The sequence below is a fragment of the Panthera uncia genome (assembly GCF_023721935.1).
Source record: "Panthera uncia isolate 11264 chromosome B3 unlocalized genomic scaffold, Puncia_PCG_1.0 HiC_scaffold_1, whole genome shotgun sequence".
In the NCBI taxonomy this organism is placed as follows: Eukaryota; Metazoa; Chordata; class Mammalia; order Carnivora; family Felidae; genus Panthera; species Panthera uncia.
The window spans coordinates 103,260,099-103,280,507 of NW_026057582.1; the positions used below are offsets into that span (position 1 = coordinate 103,260,099).

Here is a 20,409-nt window from a genome sequence, read left to right on the forward strand (position 1 = left end):
CTAACAGCTCAGAGCCTGGAGCCTGCTTTGGATTCTGTGTTTCCTACTCTCTGCCCCTACCCCCCTCACAGTCTGTCTGTTTCTCTCTCAAAAATAAATAAACATCCATCAATCAATCTGTCAATCATTCTTAGAGTTCTTGGGTCCAGTACTTAGGTTATTGATTGATGAGCTTTTAATTTTAATGCCACACTGTTAAACATCCTTTGATTTATTTGAGATTAAATCTAGCTTCCACTTAAATTATTTTGAATGTTAGGGGAGCCTGCGTGGCTCAGTTGGTTGAGCCTCCAACTTCTGCTCAGGTCATGATCTCATGGTTTGAGAGTTTGAGCCCCGTGTTGGGCTCTGTGCTGACAGCTCAGAGCCTGGAGCCTGCTCCAGACTCTGTGCCTCCCTCTCTCTCTTCCCCCTCCAGCTTGTGCTCTGTCTGTCTCAAAAATAATAAATAAATATTTAAAAATTAAAAAAAAGTTATTTTGAATGTTAATTGTGAGATGCATTAACATTGGAGAAATTGCTCTGCCCCGACTAAGGACTCAAGTTTTACCTTATGGGTATGCAGTCAGCATTCATGACATGAGAGTTTAACTTGAGAGCTTTACTACATCAGTTACATTCAGTTATTTTAAGTGTTTTGTTTGTTTGTAGTCTTTTTAGAGCCTCATTTAAAAACATTTTTTAGGCTTTTGTGGGTTTTTCTTCTTTGAACAACTAATAGATATTTTGGGGAAATGTGGGTCAGATTTTAGATTTGTGTCTACTATTTTTTATAAAATTCCAACACTTGTTTTTTGTTAAACAATTAGAACAGCTGTTGGAGTTTGCAGGTGCCTATTTTCTGTAATATTTGGTATCTAGCCCCTTAGGCAGAATATAACCATGTGCCCATTTTATAGTTTTTCTTTCCATTTTTTCCATAAATAGTCACACTGATTTTTGGAGAATGAAGAGGTTCCCAGCATACCAGTAAATACAAGTGTGGTGTTCCCCACCCCACCTCTTTGTGCTTTACTGTTTTCCTTTATTATGTAACCACAGAAAACTAGGAAGAGAATTATACAATGCAGATATTAAACCTGTTCTCTCAGTAAAGTCTTTGACAATGGGAGGTTCTTGAACTTCTTACTTATTTTATTTATTTATAAATATAAATTATAAATATTCATATATGTACACACATATATATATGAGTCTTGTATTGCATATACTTGCTGTTTTGAAATAATAGTTGTGTGGTGTTTATATTTATGACCTGATTGCTTTCTTTTGAAGATCTCACTACCATTGCATTTGCTTACTCAGTTTATTGGCAAAAGCATGGAATAGATTAGATCTTGCTATGTGAAATAAATGGAAAAATTGGATGTCAGAATTATTCTTTTTTTTTTTAATGTTTATTTATTTTTGAGAGAGAGAGACAGAGCACAAGCGGGGGAGGGCAGAGAGAGAGGGAGACATGGAATCTGAAGCACACTCCAGGCTCTGAGCTGTCAGCACAGAGCCCGACGCGGGGCTCGAACTCACAAACTGTGAGATCATGACCTGAGCCGAAGTCAGACACTTAACCGACTGAGCCACCCAGGTGCCCCATCAGAATTATTCTTAAGTGATGCATGGCTTTTGTTTTCATTCTGCATAATCTGCTTCATAGGGGAAGTTATTTTTGAAACGATATAAATATAAACTCTTGGTAATTTTTCTGTAGTTATTTGTGTCTGGTCTTCCAAAGGCAAAAGTGGCCCATTTTGACTCTAGATTTGGTAATCTGCTTTGGCTTTAGTAGTTTTAATCCTCCTCCCCACTACCCTTTCCCCTCATTTGGAGGTAGGGGCACAGTTCCAGCAGTTAGCTGAAGGCTGGTAGGGTAGATATAGCATACATAATAGCTTCATTAGGTTTTTCACCAAAATAGGTCTGAAGAAGTCAGAGTTTGTGATAGAATGACTAATAACAATTTTATTTAATGCATTACTGTTTGGGGGCTTATATAGTTTCACATACATTGTTTCCATATGCTGTTTGCATTTGATGTTGAAAACTGATTACAGAAATTTCCAAATAGATTAAAATGCTTGAGCATTTAATCTCAGGTGAGGGGACCAGCCTTATGGATCAAAATTTGCCTCTATGTGGGAAGTCAGCAAGACCAGATGCCCTCTCTTTTCTAGCTCTGTAGGTAACTGGATCTGCTAACCTATAGATGACACGTTTTGGCCAGTTTTGAAATTATATTCTCTAATAAAGAACACATACAATTAGCTCTGCAAATTCTACTTGTAGTATATAGGGACTTCACTGTGTGCCTAACACACCTCATATGATAAGTTGCTATTGTAAATTTTATGTCATGTAAGAGATTTTTAAAAAATTTTAATTCCAGTATAGTTAACATACAGTTTTATATTAGTTTCAAGTGTACGGTATAGTGATTCAGCAATTCCATACATCACTAAGTGCCGTGTAATAATGAAAAAATGGTTTGGGCAGTTACATGAATTGATAGGACTTTATCAATTTACCTTTTAAAGATTAATTCATGTTTTCAAAAAGTAATACATGTACATAATTAAGTCATAGTAGCCAAAGGTTTAAAACACAGCAGCAATTTCCCTCCCCTCTGCCCTCAATTTTACTGCCATAGACAACCACTTTAAGGCCCATTTAGTTTTCTCTCTCATGCAGGTAAATACCTGTATATTTCTAAGTAATACATTGTTATTTCTTAATTTATTGCTTTTAGGCTTTATCTCTTGACATCTTGCTCTGGTAAATGGGGACACTAGTGTTTCTTCCACCCTCCTTTCTGCCCATTTTTGCATTTCTCAATATAGTTAGAGTACAAGTTTTGGTTAATATGGAGATTACTGGGGTGCCTGGGTGGCGCAGTCGGTTAAGCGTCCGACTTCGGCCAGGTCACGATCTCGCGGTCCCTGAGTTCGAGCCCCGCGTCGGGCTCTGGGCTGATGGCTCGGAGCCTGGAGCCTGTTTCCGATTCTGTGTCTCCCTCTCTCTCTGCCCCTCCCCCGTTCATGCTCTGTCTCTCTCTGTCCCAAAAATAAAAAAAATAAAAAACAAACAAACAAACAAACAAAAAATATGGAGATTCCTTTTTCTTTCTTGTCCAGAATTTTATTTTTCCTTGAGTTAATAATTGCCTTTCTTAAAAAATTTGCCTTCTACAAAATTTCTCCCAGATTTACTTCTAAATTTGTCAAATGTCTATGAATATTGTTTTTCAAGCACTTAAGCAGACAGTCTCTTAGTATTATTATTATTATTTTTTTCTGAAGACCTCTTTTCCAGGGCCTTCTTGCTCCTATTTGAACAGATTGTTCTCTAGGCCTACTGTGCACTTTTTATCCTATTTTATCCTATTATTCCCTTGCTGTTCTCTTGTCACTGAGATCTCCCATTTCCTGGATCCCATTTCTTTTTCTTTCTTGGTTTATTAGACTTTTGTTGGAGTACGTCATACAGCCCCCTCCTCATAGAAGGCAGATTTTTGACCCCATGCAAGCCTGACACTTTTATTCCACCTTCATACTTGATTGCTTGACTGACTATAGAATATTAGTTAGAAAAGATTTTTCTCTGAGAAATAGAAAAGTGTTGTTTCTTTGTTTTTAGGCTTCCAGTGTTGCTGTTGAGAAACCTGATGCCTTTCTGATTATTAAGACTTCACATAGTGTATATCCTTTTATTCTTTTTTCTGGATGCTTTTAGGATATTCTTTTTATCCTTAGTGTTCTGAAATCTCAAAGTGTGATATGTGTTGGTATGGGTAGTTTTTCTTTTATTGTGATGGGTACTGAAGGGGCCTTTCAGTTTCCATGTGTGATAGCATACTTATCTTCCCATACTCACATCTCTCAATTTGTTCTTTTTTCTTTCTGGAACTCCTATTAATTGAATGTTGGTTGTCCTGGATAGAACTTGCAATTTTCTTATCTTTTTATTTCTTTGCCCTTTGGCTCCAGTTCCTGAAATAGTTCCTTACTTTTTTCTTCTATCCTTTTTATTGAATTTTGATAATCATATTTTTAATTTTCAAGAGCTTTTTCTTGTTTTTCTGACCATTGCCTCTTCATATATCCTATTGCTTTTTTGCAGTATCTTCTATTACTCCAGAGTTTTAGAATTTGTTTTAAAGTTCTTCTGTGCTTCTGTGCTACAACATTATTTGTTTCCTCTGGGTTCCTCTTGTTCGTTTGTTCTTCCTTCCTTCTTTTCTTCCTTTCTTCCTTCTTTTCTTTTCTTTTCTTTTCTTTTCTTTTCTTTTCTTTTCTTTTCTTTTCTAAGTAATTTCTGTGCCTAACATGGGGCTTGAACTCATGACCCTGAGGTCCAGAGTTGCATGCTCTACCGCCTGAGCCAGCCAGGTGTTCCTTTCTTTTAAAAGGATTCAGACTAGGGGTTTTTTCAAGGATTTGTTTAATCTTTGTCTGTCTGTCTTCATACAAGAGTGAGGTACTAAAAAGCTTCGTGAGTTGATGGGGCTTGTTTATATTTGGCTTTGCTATGAGGTAAGGGAACTTTTTTCATTGAAGGTGACACTGAAGATGTCTGTATGAGAACTTTTTTTTTTAGCTCTATTCAGTTTTTCAGTTTTCCAGTTTTCCCAGGCTATACACCTGGCCACGAATGCTCTGACATCAGGGTGTAGGAAGTTTCATGATTCAGTTGTTCCTTACAGCCCTTAGATCCATTGTTTTCAATCCTGTCCTCCTCCTGCTGTCTGCTGTGCCTAGTGTCCCTGAGTCCAGGGCCACCTCCTGTCTGCATTCTTTTCTGCTGGCAGTTAGGTTGTAGCTTCCTTTGCACCACTAAGATTCTTAAAGCTCCTCTAACTTCTTCCTGACTTCCAAAAACATGTTGAAATCTTTTGTGTGCTTTGGTTGCCTCACATGTTCTCTTTATCCTTGTAAATTATTATCAATTTAATTCCTTTATTGTCATTTTAGTGGGATGTTAGGAACAGGAGATTAGAGAGAAGTTGGTCTGCCATGTTTAATTTGGTGTCTATTTTTAAATGAAATATTTTAAATCTGTTTTTAGGGCAAGATCTTTGTCCTATCAAAAATGGATCTTACTAATTATCATTCAGATAGTTAAATCACTGAGACTGAACTTTTGCCTTACTCTGAGTAAAAATTCAAACTCAGATTTACCTTCTCTGATGGACAGAGCAAGATATTGTTTCTATTAGAGTCAGCAGAAAAACTAGGTAGACCAGAGGGGTTTTTTGACTCTGCTTAGGAAACCAAATCACAAGCCAGACTTTGAATATGTAAAATAAAGTTGTAAGGTCTTTTGGACTACTACATTTAATATGTTGGAATATTTTTACTGGATTAGTTCATCATCAATATAGTGGAGTTAATGCTGGGTTCATAAAACTCTTTGGCTCTGTGCATTGGTAATTTAGCCTTGTTCCTTGTGTTTTGGTATTTAAAAAAAAGTGTGTTCTTTTTAAATTAATTAACTTTTTAAAAGTTTATTTATTTTGAGAGAGAGAGAGAATGAGCGGGGGAGCAGCAGAGAGAGAGGGGGGAGGACAGAGGATCTGAAGCCAGCGGACTCCTTGCTGACAGCAGAGAGCACAATGTGGGGGGCTCGAACCCACAAACCATGAGATCATGACCTGAGCCGAAGTCGGATGCTTAACTGACTGAACCATCTAGGTGCCCCAAAAAGTGTGTCCTGAATTGGAAGTAAAGAATAAAATTTTTTTTAATCTCCAAAAACTTGTATTTTGATATAATTCCACACTTAGAGACACATTGCTAAGAATGGTACAAAGAACTCCCATGTACTTTTTTTCCCCCAAGGTTTTATTTAAATTCCAGTTAGTTAACATACAGTATAATACTGGTTTCAGGTTTAGAATTTACTGATTCCACACTTTCAAACAACACGCAGTGCTCATTACAACAAGTGCCCTCCTTAATCCCCATCACTTATTTAACCCATTCCCTCCCCTCTTTGGTAACCATCAGTTCTCTATGGTTAAGAGTGTTTGCCTAGACTCACCAATCATTAACATTTTACCCCATTTGTGTTATTTATGTATGCACCCTCTGTTTGTATATTTCCCCCCTGAGTAATTTGCAGATAAAATGCTTCTTTGTCAATAAATACTTTAGTTTGTGTTTTTTCTAAGAACAAGGAGTTTCTTTTCAGTAAGTGTAGGATATTGGTGAAAACAGGACATTAATACTGATAGAATATTAATGGTATGCACATTCCATATTCAGATTTCTCCAGTTGTCCCAGTAATGTCCCTTATGTATGTCCTTTACAGCACTTTTCCTTTGTGTTACACCTACCTAGCTACCTCAGATCTAATCCAGGATCATGCATTTCATTTTGTTGTCATAACTCTTTAGTTTTCTTTAATCTGGAACCGTTTGTTGGCTTTTATCTTTCAGATCATGGTATTTTTAAAGAATACAGGCCAATTATTTTATAAAATGTACTTCAATTTGAGTTTTTCTGATATTTTCTCATGATTAGATTCAGGTCATGCACTTTTTTCATAGGACTACTACAAAAGTAATGTGTCTTCTCAGGACATCCTATCAAGAGGTATATGATGTTGGTTTGTCTCATTTTTGGTAATGTTAACTTCCAGTATTAAGGTAATATTTACAACGTTATTCCACTGTAAAGTTACTATTTTTCCTTTTGCTATTAGTATCTTTTTTGGAGGTCCTTTAGAATTTGTGTGTATATACTGTTCCAAGCTTTCACCCAATAATTTAGCATCCATTGATGATTCTTGACTGAATCACTTATTAGTAGGATGGTTGCGAGATGTTGAATTTTTTTTTTTACGATGTTGAATTTTTAATTTGTATTTCTTCTAAATATATTAGTATTCTGTAAAGAAGAGCTTTCCTTTCTCTCCCACCTATTTATTTATTCATTTATTGTATTAGTATGGACTCATAGATTTTTTAAATTTTATTCTGTGATACTGTTATAATTTGAGGCTCATATTAGCATATATTTGACTAGTGGGGGCAACTTAAGCTATAGTTTTGACATGTCCCTATTGTTGTTTGAGCTCTTTCTTACTTTCTGACACAGCAGGATACTCCAGTCTCGTCTTATACTCAGCCTTCCCCAGCCTTGGAGTCAGCCATTTTTCCAAGTATTCCTTATTCTGTTTAGTGGGAGTGATGTTTGTAAACTAGGACATCTCAGCAAATAAGAGCTAAGAAATATAAATAAATGCACATGTCTATGTGTGTGTGTGTGTGTGAGTTCATATTAATCCTTATAATTCCAATTCAACAACACAGGTCTGGTCTTGCCCAGTATTTCCCTTCAACAGCCTTTTCATATTTGCAATTCTCTTCTCTGACATTGAAAATCTGGTTCTCATTTTCCTCAGTATATGTACTTATTTGTTCTGTGTGCCATAATCAGAGAAAGTAGTTCCAGAACTGCTAACCCATACCATTATAAAGAAAACCCCTTTTAACTAGAGTTCAATATTTGTTTATAGTTATGTTTGTCTGTATACTGACAATATATAAAGTATTATGCTCAAAAGCCACTTAGGTTACTTTCTGTCTTTTAATAAACTTATTTATTTGATTTACATTTGGGTTCATTTGCATTTGATTCCCATTTTGGATTTTTTTCACTTTATCTTTAAAAGCTGATTTTTATTTTACTTTTTGAGTGTATAAAACATTAGCATGGTTCCAAAAGTTAAAGCTATACTGGTTGGGGGGGGGGGGTGCCTGGGTAGCTCAGTTGGGTAAGTGGTTGACTCTTAGTTTTGGCTCAGGTCATGATCTCGCGGTTCATGGGTTCAAGCCCCATGTAGGGCTCTGCACTGGCAGCACAGACTGCACTGGACTTTGCTTCTTTTATTTAACAGTATACCCTGTATATCATTTTATGTTTGTAAGAATTTTGTTTAATGTTTGCTTATTTTTGATAGAGTGAGCGAGCACAAGCTGGGAAGGGCAGAGAGAGAGAAGGAGACACAGAATCTGAAGCAGGCTTTAGGCTCTGAGCTGTCAATACAGAGCCTGATATGGCGCTCAGACTCATGAGCTATGAGATCATGACCTGAGCTGAAGTCGGATGCTCAACAGACTGAGCCACCCAGGCGCCCCTCCGTATTATTTTTTAACAGCTTCATAGTACTCCATCTTTGGATGGGTCACAGTGAATTCAACAATTCTCCTGTGTTTTGGCTCCTATATTTAGGTTGTTTCCAATGTTTTACAATTACAAATAATGTTTCAATTAATAACCTTGTACAGATATGCTTTTGTATCAAGCGTATTGGAAATTTTAACTTTTTAGTTGTGTGAGCAGTAATGTGTAAGTCATTTTATAATTATACCTCAACCTATTTGCCTGCCTGCTCATGTCTTCCCATCTGCTTTGGCCTTACAAATGTATTTAAGGCTGTTGAAGGGAAATACTGTGTTGTAATTATTTTTCTGTTTGAGAAACCTTGAAATCAGAGAGCTCTAAGTGGCCTTGGAAACATTTTTAGTCAGTACATAATAGCTAATCATATGTGTTCTGGGCCCAGTTTCATTTTAAGCAGTTGACTGCTCCTTGTGCATGCTAATCAATGCTATTTTACCACCTGAGTATGCAGACTGAACTGTTTCTGGGACTTCTTTCTTTCTTTTAATTTGTGTTAGGTTCCTTCAAGTTGTACTGCTGACTGGCTGCTCCCTGGGGTTATAGAATTGCATTGGATGAGACAGAAGTGGATATTTGGGCATCTGTTTTCTCTGATGGTCTCAGAGCATTAGTCAATATTATAAACTGCAGATTTTCAAAGGAATGGCTTCTTGGATTCCCAGATAATGCTGCTGGCCCTCTCAGGTGGCTGAGGACTTCCAGTCTTTTGTTCCAATACGTGGGCATTGCAGCAGAAGGAAGACTTCTTCCTACATTAGTAGATAACCATGTAAAACATTGGCTAGTACAGTTTCCCATCACAGGGACCATGAATGATTATACATGTGTTGAGGTAATGATTCCCTCAGCCTAAGGGTAGCTGTAGCCTCCCAATAGATCACTTTTGGTTAAGAGAAGCCTTTTGAGTTTATGTGCATGTGCCATACAGATGTTGATCATTTTCTGTGCATGTCCTGACATGGAAAAGGTTGGAAAAGTAGGTTAGAGCACAGTCTCAAAATTAGCGTCAAAGAGCCAAAGACTTGGCTTTTTTTTTTTTTTTTTTTTAATGTTTGTTTAGTTTTGAGACAGAGAGCGAGGGAGAGAGAACTTGAGCTGGGGAAGGGCAAAGAGAGGGGACAGAGGATCCGAAGTGGGCTCTGTGTTGACAGCAGAGAGCCTGATGCAGGGCTCAAACTCATGAACTGTGAGATCATGAACTGAACTAAAACCAAGAGTTGGACGCTTAACTGAGCCACCCAGGCGCCCCAAGGACACTGCTTCTTAAAGAGAATCTGGTAATAAGGTGGATAAAGAGGAATTAAATTTCAGCCTACTGGTTCATAAAAATAGGCTGAACACCATATATTTAATTTGGTGTGATTTAAAATCATTCCTATTTTCTTCTTTGCTAAAAAGAAATTTGCTAAAAAAGAATTGGAAACTTAAAAAATATTTATGTTTACCCAAAGAAAATGAAAACACTAATTCAAAAAAGATATATATACCCCCGTGTTTATTGCAGTGTTATTTAGAGTGGCCAAAATAAGGAAGCAACTCAAGTGTGGACTGATAGATGAATGGATAAAAAAGATGTTTTATACACACACACACACACACACACACACACACACACACAGGAATATTACTCAGCCATCAAAAATAATGAGATCTTGGCATTTGCAGCAACATGATGGACCTAGAAGGTATAATGCTAAGTGAAATAAGTCAGAAAGACAAGTACCATATGATTTCACTTCTATGTGGAATCTAAAAAGCAAAACAAACAAGCAAAGCAGAAACAGACCCCATAAACAGAGAACAGATTAGTGGTTGCCAGAGGGGAGGGGTGGAGAGACAGGGAAATGGGTGAAAGGGAGTGGGAGGTACAGGTTTCTAGTTACGGAATGTTTAAGTCATGGGGATGAAAGGTAAAGCATAGCGCATGTACAATGGTATTGTAATAGTGTTGTATAATGACAGATGGTAGCTATACTTGTGGTGATATAGAGTTGTCAAATCACTGTTGTATACCTTAAACTAATGTAACATTGTGTGTCAACTATACTTCATTAAAAATAAATAAATTAAAAAAATTTTTTAATGACTTGGCTTAGTGCATTGTATTGGATATTGGAATACCCAAGGTATATTTTGCTTGATTAGATTGGTGAGCCATCATATAATCTCTGTTCTAAATACCTTTGAGTTGAGTGTATTTCAGTGTGGTTTTGACACTTAAGTCGTTTCTGTACTTAAATATTTTATCTGTGTCTTTTTATTAAGTTATTTAAACCTCTTTGCACATCTCTCAAAATGTACATCTAAAATGCATTTGCTTTCTAAATACAGTATATTTCTTTTACATTGGATATGTAAAATTTAATGATTCTGACATTAAGGTGGTTATCGTACTTCAATCAGTTTTGAAATAAACTTCTTAAAATTGACTATTTTACCTCTTTCATTTGATGTTTTGAATATTATAATTTTAGGTCAGATATAGGAGGGGTTTCTGAGGGATTTTTGCTGACTTTAATGTGACTTATGTATTTGAATTTTTTTATGAAAAAGAATTGTCAGCTGCAATTCCTTTTAGTGAGTGTAAACTAAGGTAAAAAATTCTGAGAATTGGTACTCATGGTATATGTGGACATATGTTAACTGTATTATATATAATAGCAGCCACCAGAATTAACCCCTGGCAGCCATTTTATTCTTTTTAATACATTTTTGAGGGAAATAAACTGACAGTCACTGGTGCTGTCTCTTTGTTAGGTCCTTTGCTGTGCACTTTGTATCTTTTGTCTTAGGAAATCTTTACCATAGCCATGTGAGGTGGTGTTTGTCCTTTATTCCAGATGAAGAAGCTAGCTCTGGAACCAGCCTCTTAAGGTCACAGAATAAAACAATGGTAAAGCTAGAAGGTAAACGTAAAACTGTTGGTTATGAAGCCCATGCTTGCTTCATTATGTCACATGACCTCTTAACATGTTTATTTTGAGTCTGTAGAGTAACAGCTACCTTCCTATAAGGGTTAACCTAATCATTTGGTGTATTTTTTGTGTTAAAGAAGGAAGATTTCTTTTGGCAGCATTGAGTCAAGGGCAGATGATCAAGGCCTCTGCCTAGTTCAACCAAAATGATATAGAAAGGAGTTCTGGCCATTGTGCCCGTCCTTTTCCTGTTCCTTCTTCTAGGCTGGCCATCCAGCAATTTTCTCAGAAATCCAAGAGAAAAGTGTGAGTACTTCCTCAGAAATCTTGGCATTCTAGATAGGATGGGGGGACTCTTGATCCCAGCTAGAAAGGCCTGGGATCAGACATTGCTGAGTAAGATAGGGATCAAGTCAGGCTGGCTGAGGAGTATGTTAGAACTCTTAGAGCAAAGATAGAATTGGAAACAGAGATAGAGTATTCATTCATAACTATACAGTTTTTCCAGTCGAACCTTCTGTAAAATCTGAGGTTACCCAGAATGCTTATTAAAGAGCATATTCCTGGGGATGCCCGGCTGGCTCAGTTGGTTAAGCTTCCCATCTTGGCTTCAGCTCAGGTCATGATCTCATGGTTCGTGAGTTTGAGCTCCGCTTTGGTCCCAGCACAGAACCTGTTTGGGACCTTCTCTTTCCCTCTCTGTCTGCCCTCCCCTGCTTGCTTGCTCACTCTCTCTCTCAAAATAAATAGATAAACTTAAAAAAAAAATAATCCAGAGAGACCAAAAAAAAAAAAAAAAAAAGAAGAAGAAGGATAAGCTCCTGGGGCACCTGGGCGGCTCAATCAGCTAAGCCTCCAACTTCGGCTTGGGTCATGATCTCACAGTTCGTGGCTTCGAGCCCTGCGTTGGGTTCTGTGCTGGCAGCTGGAGCCTGTGCCCTGGTTCAGATTCTGTATCTGCCTCTCTCTCTGCCCCACCCCTGCTCATGCTCTGTCTCGCTCTCTCTCAAAAATAAGTAAACATTTAAAAAGAACAAAAAAGGGGCGCCTGGGTGGCGCAGTCGGTTAAGCGTCCGACTTCAGCCAGGTCACGATCTCGCGGTCTGTGAGTTCGAGCCCTGCATCAGGCTCTGGGCTGATGGCTCGGAGCCTGGAGCCTGTTTCCGATTCTGTGTCTCCCTCTCTCTCTGCCCCTCCCCTGTTCATGCTCTGTCTCTCTCTGTCCCAAAAAAATAAATAAAAAACGTTGAAAAAAAAATTAAAAAGAACAAAAAAAAAAAAAGAAAAAAAAAGAAAGTTGGATCCTTAACTGACCAAGCTACCCAGGTGCCCTGAGGCTTTGTAGTTTTAAAGGAGAGAAAAGGAATTCTTGAAAGTGCCCATAACACTTTCATAAGAATCTTTATTCAGAATTTGGGGTTGCTATGGGAATAGTGTTTTTGAAATTTGAAGTTTGTTTTTATAATATAGGGCAACATTAGAAGTGATTTTTGTGCTCAAATAAGAGTTAGGTTGTCATATGGTAGTGACAGCACATCTGGATTTGAGTTATTAAAATATTGAGAGGATATAGAAAGAGCCAGTCCCAGAGATGATGGCAGTTTAGTTGATGATAGACCACCATGTCTTTACTCTCTTACTACCTCTATTGCAGAGAGGATAGTCTAGCCCTTATATAATTTTGATTCGTATGGGTAGAACCTTTTGAAGGTTCCCATCCTCGCTTCTCTTAAACAATGTCAATCATTTCAGTGAGTTTGGTAGGTGTGAGTGATGGATGCTATATCACTGATAGCTCTCTTTCTAGATGTGGTTTTCTGGTTGTCTACTGCTGCATATCAAAGCTACATGTTAATAGCTTAAAGCAACCATTTTATGTTGCTTATGATTTTGTGTGAATCAGGAATTCAGGAGGAATTTGGCTTGTGTTGCATCTTATGGAGTACCTAGGGCTGGAGCCGTCTTCTTCCAAGATGGCTTCTTAATTCACATGTCTGGTGCTTCTGTGCTCCATAGTCTCTCTTCCTTTCCCAACCCCTGATCCCATGGTATCGTATTCTCCAATATCTCTCGATGTGGCATGGGTTTCTCATAGTATGTTGGTCTCAGGATGATCAGACTCCTTAGATGGTGGCTGGCTTTTCCAAGAGTAAGCATTCCAAGTAATATCAAGAGTAAGCTGTCAGTTTCTTAAGGTCTGGACTTGTAAATGGATACAGAGTCTCTTCTCTTATATTCAGTTGATCAGGGCAGTTACAGAGCCTGCCAAATTCAAAGAATGAGGACATAGACCTACCTCTCGATGGAAGGAATGTGAAAGTATTTGTGGCTATCTTTAATCTATCACAGGGCCATTAAACAGGAGAGAAGGATTATGAGAAATACTGAACCGTGACTTTACCAGAAAACAATTTACTTATTTAATGATTCAGGAGAGATTAATGGATTGCTAGCCTTGAATAAGAATGGGAGTGAGCAGGAGAGAGCTGCCAGAAGGAAGAAGGTAGAAAAGGTTCTTATGGGGCAAAGTGGAAAGGCGACCAAGGTACGCTTTGCTTCATAATTGCTTTTCCTGCCTTGGCCCTGAACTCTTTGTTCTGTGATCTTGGCCTTGAGTCCCTCCCTGCCACTTCTTTCCCCTTTGGATTTGGTGCTCATGCTTGGTGGTCATCGTTGTCACCATCATCATCTTCTCCTCCTCCTCTGCACCCTCCTTGCTCCCTCCTCCTCCCCTCCCTCTAGTATTTGGACCTCTGCCTAGTCTCCCAGACTCTGCATTGACTTACTTCTTTGGCCCTTGGCACCTCCCGTTGCTTTTTAAGAGAACTCTCCTATTTCTCTGTTCCTTGGGAACCCGATGCCCACTCCCAGAATGAACAGCATTGGGTGATGGGGTGCGACAGACAATGATTTTGGCTGTGTTCAAACTGCTCTGGCACCTTTGGCGTTTGATTAGTATAGCTGGATTTCTTCTTTTCTGGACTACTTTGTGGCCCAGTTCTTGCTGTCTTTATGTGACTTTACCAACTCTTTTCCCCCAGTGATCTCAGAGGATTCGAGTTGAAGATAGAGACTTCAGAATTTGTAGCATAGAATAGGCTTGTGAACATATGGTTCAAATAATATTTATGGTATAAAGAAGATTATATGCCTTGCTCTTAAATATCTAAAAATACATTAGTTAGAGGGTAAGCTGGTTTAGTCCTAGAATATTGTTCTACTTATATTTACTGGAATACTCATAGAATTTTTATGATAATACTGCTCTGTTCTTCAGTTTCACAGGGAATAACACTTTTACTATTGACACTTTTGTGTAATGTGTATGTGTGTGTGTTTTGAATAACACCTGCAAAAATTTTGTTTTCACTGATTATATTTTTACAAACCCGTAAGTTGTAGTCTTGGATTTTGATATAATTTACCACTCATGCTTAATAATTTAGAATTAAGTCTGTTTCATTAGGGCAACTTCATATTATCAGCATCTTTAAATTTAAGCCATTTAAAAATTTTACTATACAAGTAGTAATGGTTTCTGAAAAAAATTCAAACACTGTAGTAGAAAATAGGCCCATGTGGCTCCAATCCTCCATCCCATTTGTTTTACATAACCACTAACAGTTATATACTATATATCTTTTCAGACTTTAAAAATTCCGTAAACAGGTATATAATATACACACGGAAACACATAGTATAAAATCTTTCTAAAAATATGACAACCTTCTGGACTTACTGCTTTATAGCCATCCGTGCCTTCAAACAGAGTTTGATTTCCAGTTCTGTCACTTACTAACTTAGCAAGTTACATAACTTGTCTATGCCTTAGTTTGCTTATCTGTACAAAGAATAATATATTCCTTATTGGATTTTAGAGGATTAGATTAAGTAATATTCATAAAGTGGTTGCCATGGTGCCTGATACATAGTATGTCCTAGATAAATATGAATTAGATAAAAGTGAACTTGCTTTTTTTTTTTTATTTTTATTTTTTTAACATTTATTTATTTTTGAGACAGAGAGAGAGCATGAACAGGGGAGGGTCAGAGAAAGAGGGAGACACAGAATCTGAAACAGGCTCCAGGCTCTGAGCTGTCAGCACAGAGCCCGACGCGGGGCTCGAACCCACGGACCGTGAGATCATGACCTGAGCCGAAGTCGGATGCCTAACCGACTGAGCCACGCAGGCGCCCCTGAACTTGCTTTTTAAAAAACCCGTATTGTGGATGTTTTCTTATGGCCTGGTAATATTTTTAGAGTGCTACACTTAAAAAATTTTGTGTGTGTTTGGGGGGAGTAGTATTCTGAGTTTTACTGTCATAGCAGCCGTGTTTGTCTATAACAGTTTTATACAGTGATTCCATACACTTACACTTCCTACCCCTCACTGTTGAAGTGAGTTGCTGTTACTGATGGGCGATGTGGTGGGAATGTGTTTGCCTCTCAAGTGGTGGGAGGCAGGAAAAAAAGCTGAAAACCATTGGTTTAGAATTTTATACTACATTAGCAATTAATCCTTGTGTTAGGCCTTCAGATTAGGTGGAGAGTAGAGTTGGGAGACTTCTGCCTATATGGGAAGATGACATTATTGTTTCATTTTTTTCCTTATATTCTTTGACTAATTTTATGATTAGAGAGGACATGCCTATCGCCTAGTCTTCATTTTACAATGAAGAAATAGACCCAGAATAATAGTGATGGTCTCAAAAATTTTTTTTTAAGTAGGCTCCATTCCCAGCACTGAGCCCAATGAGGGTCTTGAATTTATGACCCTGAGATCAAGAGTCAGACACATAACTGATTGAGCCACCCAGACACTCCTGATATTCTCAGTTCTGGTTCTAGTAATGGTAGAACCAGGACTAGAATCTTGGTCATTGGATCCTCACCTTTCTGAATTCTTAAGAAGGTAAAGAGCCTCACTTTGAGTTGAAGCACCTAGTGAGTAATGGATGCACTATAGGTGGCTTGCCTGTCAGTGCTGTATGCTTGAACTATTTTGTGGGTAGAAACAGTGACTAAGTTGTATCATAAGCATTGGTGCATGATGTTTTATTAAAAACATTTTTAGAATTTCATGAGAGTTGTTGATAGGCTTTGAATATCAAATGTCCTGTATATTATTAGGTTCTAGGTAGTGACTACTAAGGATATTGGATATCAGTGGTTATGTGGAAAGAACGTTGTATTCAATGTGGATGCCATCTTGTCTTGTGAACGAACTCCTTGTCTTCAGAACACAAGCTGAAAACATTTGTGTGTAAATGACCCTTTAAGCACAAAATGGGCCCCTAGTTTTCTGCCTTTCTTTATCTCTTGATAAAGGAGCACACTACCATTCCTTTTGCAAAAGTAGTTAAGAAATAAAATCATTTTGGTCATAGATCACTTGGATGCCTTCCCTCTGCCTGTGTGCCCTATTAGTTCTCACCTCCTGGTTTCCAGGAGAGTTAAAACTTTGGGGCTTTTAGGAAGAAGATCTGGCATGAGCATGTTTTAGAGGCTGGTGCTCCTTCACCCCTCTCAGCATATGTGTTACAGCTTCTACCTGCTGGAGACTGGCTCTAGCCAGGAGAAGATCAAGACTCTCTACCTCCAAAAAGGCCCTTTTGCCAAACTGTAGAGTTTGTGGCTGAGGTGAGAACAGGGCCAGAGGAAGGTTGTGATGCCATAGTTGAAGGAGGAGAGTAGAGGGAGCCTAGTTAGTACCAACCTCTGAGCTGAGATGCCCAAGCTTAGCTTACAGTTGGAAGAATCCAAATAAATTGGAGAGATTGGTGAAAGAAAGAGTAACTTTGAGGACATTTTATAATCTGAGTAAAGGCAAAACTCCATTTATGAGATCCAGTGACTCTGTCGGGGCCAAGTGTAACTGAGAAATACACCACCTGACTTCCTTGCCTTGATATCACCTTTAAGTATAATTAGGTGTAATAAAAAGAGCTCTAATAAGTTCTTAGATTTATCTTTTTAAACTTCTACAAGTTTCTATCCTTATAACTGTTTCTGTCAAGTTCTAGCATTTAAGATTTAAAAAAAATAAAACCTCTTCAGTTTAATATTTTTATTTTTCACTGAATAGATAGTATGAATATTCATAGCTTAAAAAAATTTTTATTGACTCTGTGTGGTTGTGTTTTTAAAAAAAACATATATATATATGTATATATATGGTCTACCCTTGATCAACACAGGTTTGAACTATGTGGGTCTACTTATATGTGGATTTTTTCAGTAAATATAGTGTAGTACTGTAAATGTGCTTTCTTTTATGATTTTCTTAATATTTTCTTTAGCTTACTCTTATATAGCATACAAAATATATGTTAATGGACTGTTTATGTTATCACTAACACTTACAGTCAACTATAGGCTATTAGTAGTTAAGTTTTTGGGGAGTCAAAAGTTATATATGGATTTTTGACTGTGTAGGGTTGGGACCCTAAACCCTCCCTGCATTGTTCAAGGGTCAACTGTATATTATTTCAGTTACATTATGGTTCATCTAGCATTTTATAGAAGAGCCTGGGAAACTTCTAATACTGTTTCCATGGACAGTATGTTCATCCTACAGATAAACTTTTGAAACTCATCTGCCTATAAACTGAGACTACCTTTTATAAGATAGTGCCCCTTAAGGTGATAAAATAAATAATTTTAAAATTATTTGTAGTGTTCTTTTATTCATGCTACGTCTTGTTCTCAACAACAATTGAAAGTTAGTTTAATGTACCCCTACAGTGGGGTACATTAAAGGTTCCTTGTTTGGGAGTGCCTGGGTGACTCAGTCAGTTAAATGTCCGACTTCGGCTCACGCTATGATCTCATGGCTTGTGAGTTTGAACCCCGTGTTGAGCTCTGCTGACAGCTCAGAGCCTGGAGCCTGCTTTGGATTCTGTGTCTCCTCTCTCTGCTCCTCCCCTGCTCATGCTCTCTCTCTCTTTCTCTTTGTCTTTGTCTCTCTCAAAAAGAAAAGAATATAAAATTTTTTTTAAAAAAGGTTTTTAATTTGGATAGGGTATGTATAAACGGTGACTGTTCCCCAACACAGTGCAATAAGTGGCTTCAGAATGTCTCATCATACCCTATTCTCTATAGTTTTTTAGCTTTCAAATGTTTTTTTGCTGTTAAAGTATTAAGCCCTCAGAAAGCACTGTCATTTAAATAGCCAAGACCAACCTTCTTACTGTAAATATTCATGTTAGAAGAAGTCAGGTTTCTTAACTTAGGAAGTGAAGTCTTTTTTTGAGTTTTATTCAAAGGCACAGTCACTTTTTGCAGTATTTCTGAAAGTCAATACTGTATTTTCTTTTATTCTCTTTCTTCATCCCTGTGTAACATACCTGTTTACCTACTTATTTATTTTATTGAGGTACAATTCACATAACAAAATGAACCATTTTAAAGTGAAAAATTCAGTGGCATCTACAGCCATGACCTCTATCTAGTTCTGAGACATTTTCATCATCTCAAAATAAACTCTATACCCATTAAGTAGTTACTCCCATTTCTTTCTGCCCTAGCCTCAGGGTACTATTTTAAAATTTGATATTGAGAAATTAAAAAGCTAATAAAACTTTTTGAGTTAATTGAGATGCTATAACACAAGATGTAGAATATGTTGTTCTAAATTCAACAGCATGCAGAAATGCATTTAATATGCTGCAGTAGAGAAATTAGTTTATAAAGTTGTATGTGCTGTGTGTATAGTTCCAACTATAAGGAGGAAAAAGGAATACTTCATAGAAAACACACCAAAGTGATAGTGATATTACTCTAGATTTTTTTCTCATTTAAAAGAGGAAAAAAAGTTTCCATAATTAAAATGAAAACAAACTCTAGATAGTTAAAAACTTGGGCCTAAACTTACTGTTGTAATATAATTACTTGTTTCAGGTTAATACTAAACTTCAACAGCTCCCCCCACTCCCGATTGAGTTATATGTTTCTTAGTATTTAATAAGAGAAAAAGATTTGCTGGAGGAACAAAGTTATAGTATTCATGGTTTTTCAGTCCTCCAGTTAGATCTCAAACCATGAATACCTGTTTTGAGTAAGCTGTGTTCTAATTTATTTTCCTTTAAAAAATAAATACTTTAGAACTTTCTTTTCAAACTATAAAAACATCATATTCCTGTTGATATAAATCAAATACCATGGGGGTGTACAAATGAAAAGCTAACACTCTCCCCTCAAATATAGTCTTCTCATGTACCTGCCTATAATAATTGCTGTTAGTAGTTTGGCTAGAATTCTTCATGGCCTTTTGGTCATGTGGCTTACATGCCACGTATAATAAAATTGGACCCAATCAAGTAAAAACCTCAAATGCCTTCAGGATGGCCCTGGCAGTTACTGTAAAGGTGTGAATGCATTAAGGAAAGGTAGGAACCTTGCCTGCTGGAAGGAAATTTTACCACACAAAGCTTTCATATTCAAGAAGGGTTAGAGCCCTGTGCTGGCCAGACAAGCAGAATCCCTTGGGCAGTGTATCACTGTGCTTTCCTATTCCTTGCCCACCTCTTCCCTCCCATACAAATATAGAATGAATGTATGTCAGAGATTTATTTAACTCATTAATGAAGGAAATAGCAGTATGATAAAGCTGATTCTAAGAGCATTTGAGGAATTGAGTGCATGTAGATATTGAAGAAAGAACATTGAAATAAATTGCTAAACTTGATGTAAAATTGGTTAATGTCCTATATAGTAGTAAAACCATTACTTTTGGAGTGTGCTGGACAGATACATCTCAGAAATCTACCTGTTTACCTCTAACTTCATAGAATTTGGGTCCTAATCAACAATAAACAGTAGTCAAACAGTAGTGCTATAATTAAATATCTTTGGGAGGACCTCTTAATGCTTCATTACATGTTGAAAGGGCCAGTGGTTCTTGATTAACCTCATTTCAAGTTTTGGTCAGTTTTTCTTACCAGCCAGAAAGGCCTGTTGTAATGTGTAAGGCAAGAATAGTACAGTAAGGACCAGGATTTGGAAGAGCTTAAACTAGGAAATTTGAACTTTCAGCAGATGTTTATTGAGTACACACTGTGTGCCAGGCAATGGATTTATTATACTCCTGAGTGTGGTTGTGCCATGGTGCCCCTCCCATACCCCTAGGAGGTGGACTTATGGTTCTCAAGGGGTTGTATTACGGGGTCACCTGAGAAGCTACTTTTCTCAAAATACACATGTTCTTTGTCCTCTTTCCCCACCCCAATGTAGATATCTTTGCCTGAGTAAAACATAGGAGTTTTGAATAGCTTTCCACGTGATTTTTGTGTCTCTTCTTTTTGAAAATCATTG

At 37.4% G+C, this 20,409-nt stretch overlaps 1 protein-coding gene and 1 pseudogene across 7 annotated transcripts in view; both read left to right on the forward strand.

Moving 5' to 3' along the window:
• Positions 1-20,409, forward strand: part of LOC125908873 (keratin, type II cytoskeletal 8-like) — a 327,398-nt pseudogene that overhangs the window by 212,511 nt on the left and 94,478 nt on the right.
• The window catches only part of USP3 (ubiquitin specific peptidase 3), a 106,597-nt gene that overhangs the window by 10,173 nt on the left and 76,015 nt on the right, over positions 1-20,409 (forward strand). The window contains exon 1 of one of the 7 annotated variants that reach the window (XM_049611722.1): positions 4,267-11,074. The exons of 4 other annotated variants lie outside the window; for them this stretch is intronic. Coding sequence is in view for 1 of the 3 variants with exons in the window: in XM_049611720.1 (XP_049467677.1) it covers positions 11,072-11,087 (16 nt within the window). In the remaining 2 variants the exon portion in view is untranslated. Of the gene's footprint in view, positions 1-4,266; positions 11,088-20,409 lie in introns of those variants that run through there. 2 more of the 7 variants (XM_049611720.1, XM_049611723.1) reach the window with 2 other exon arrangements.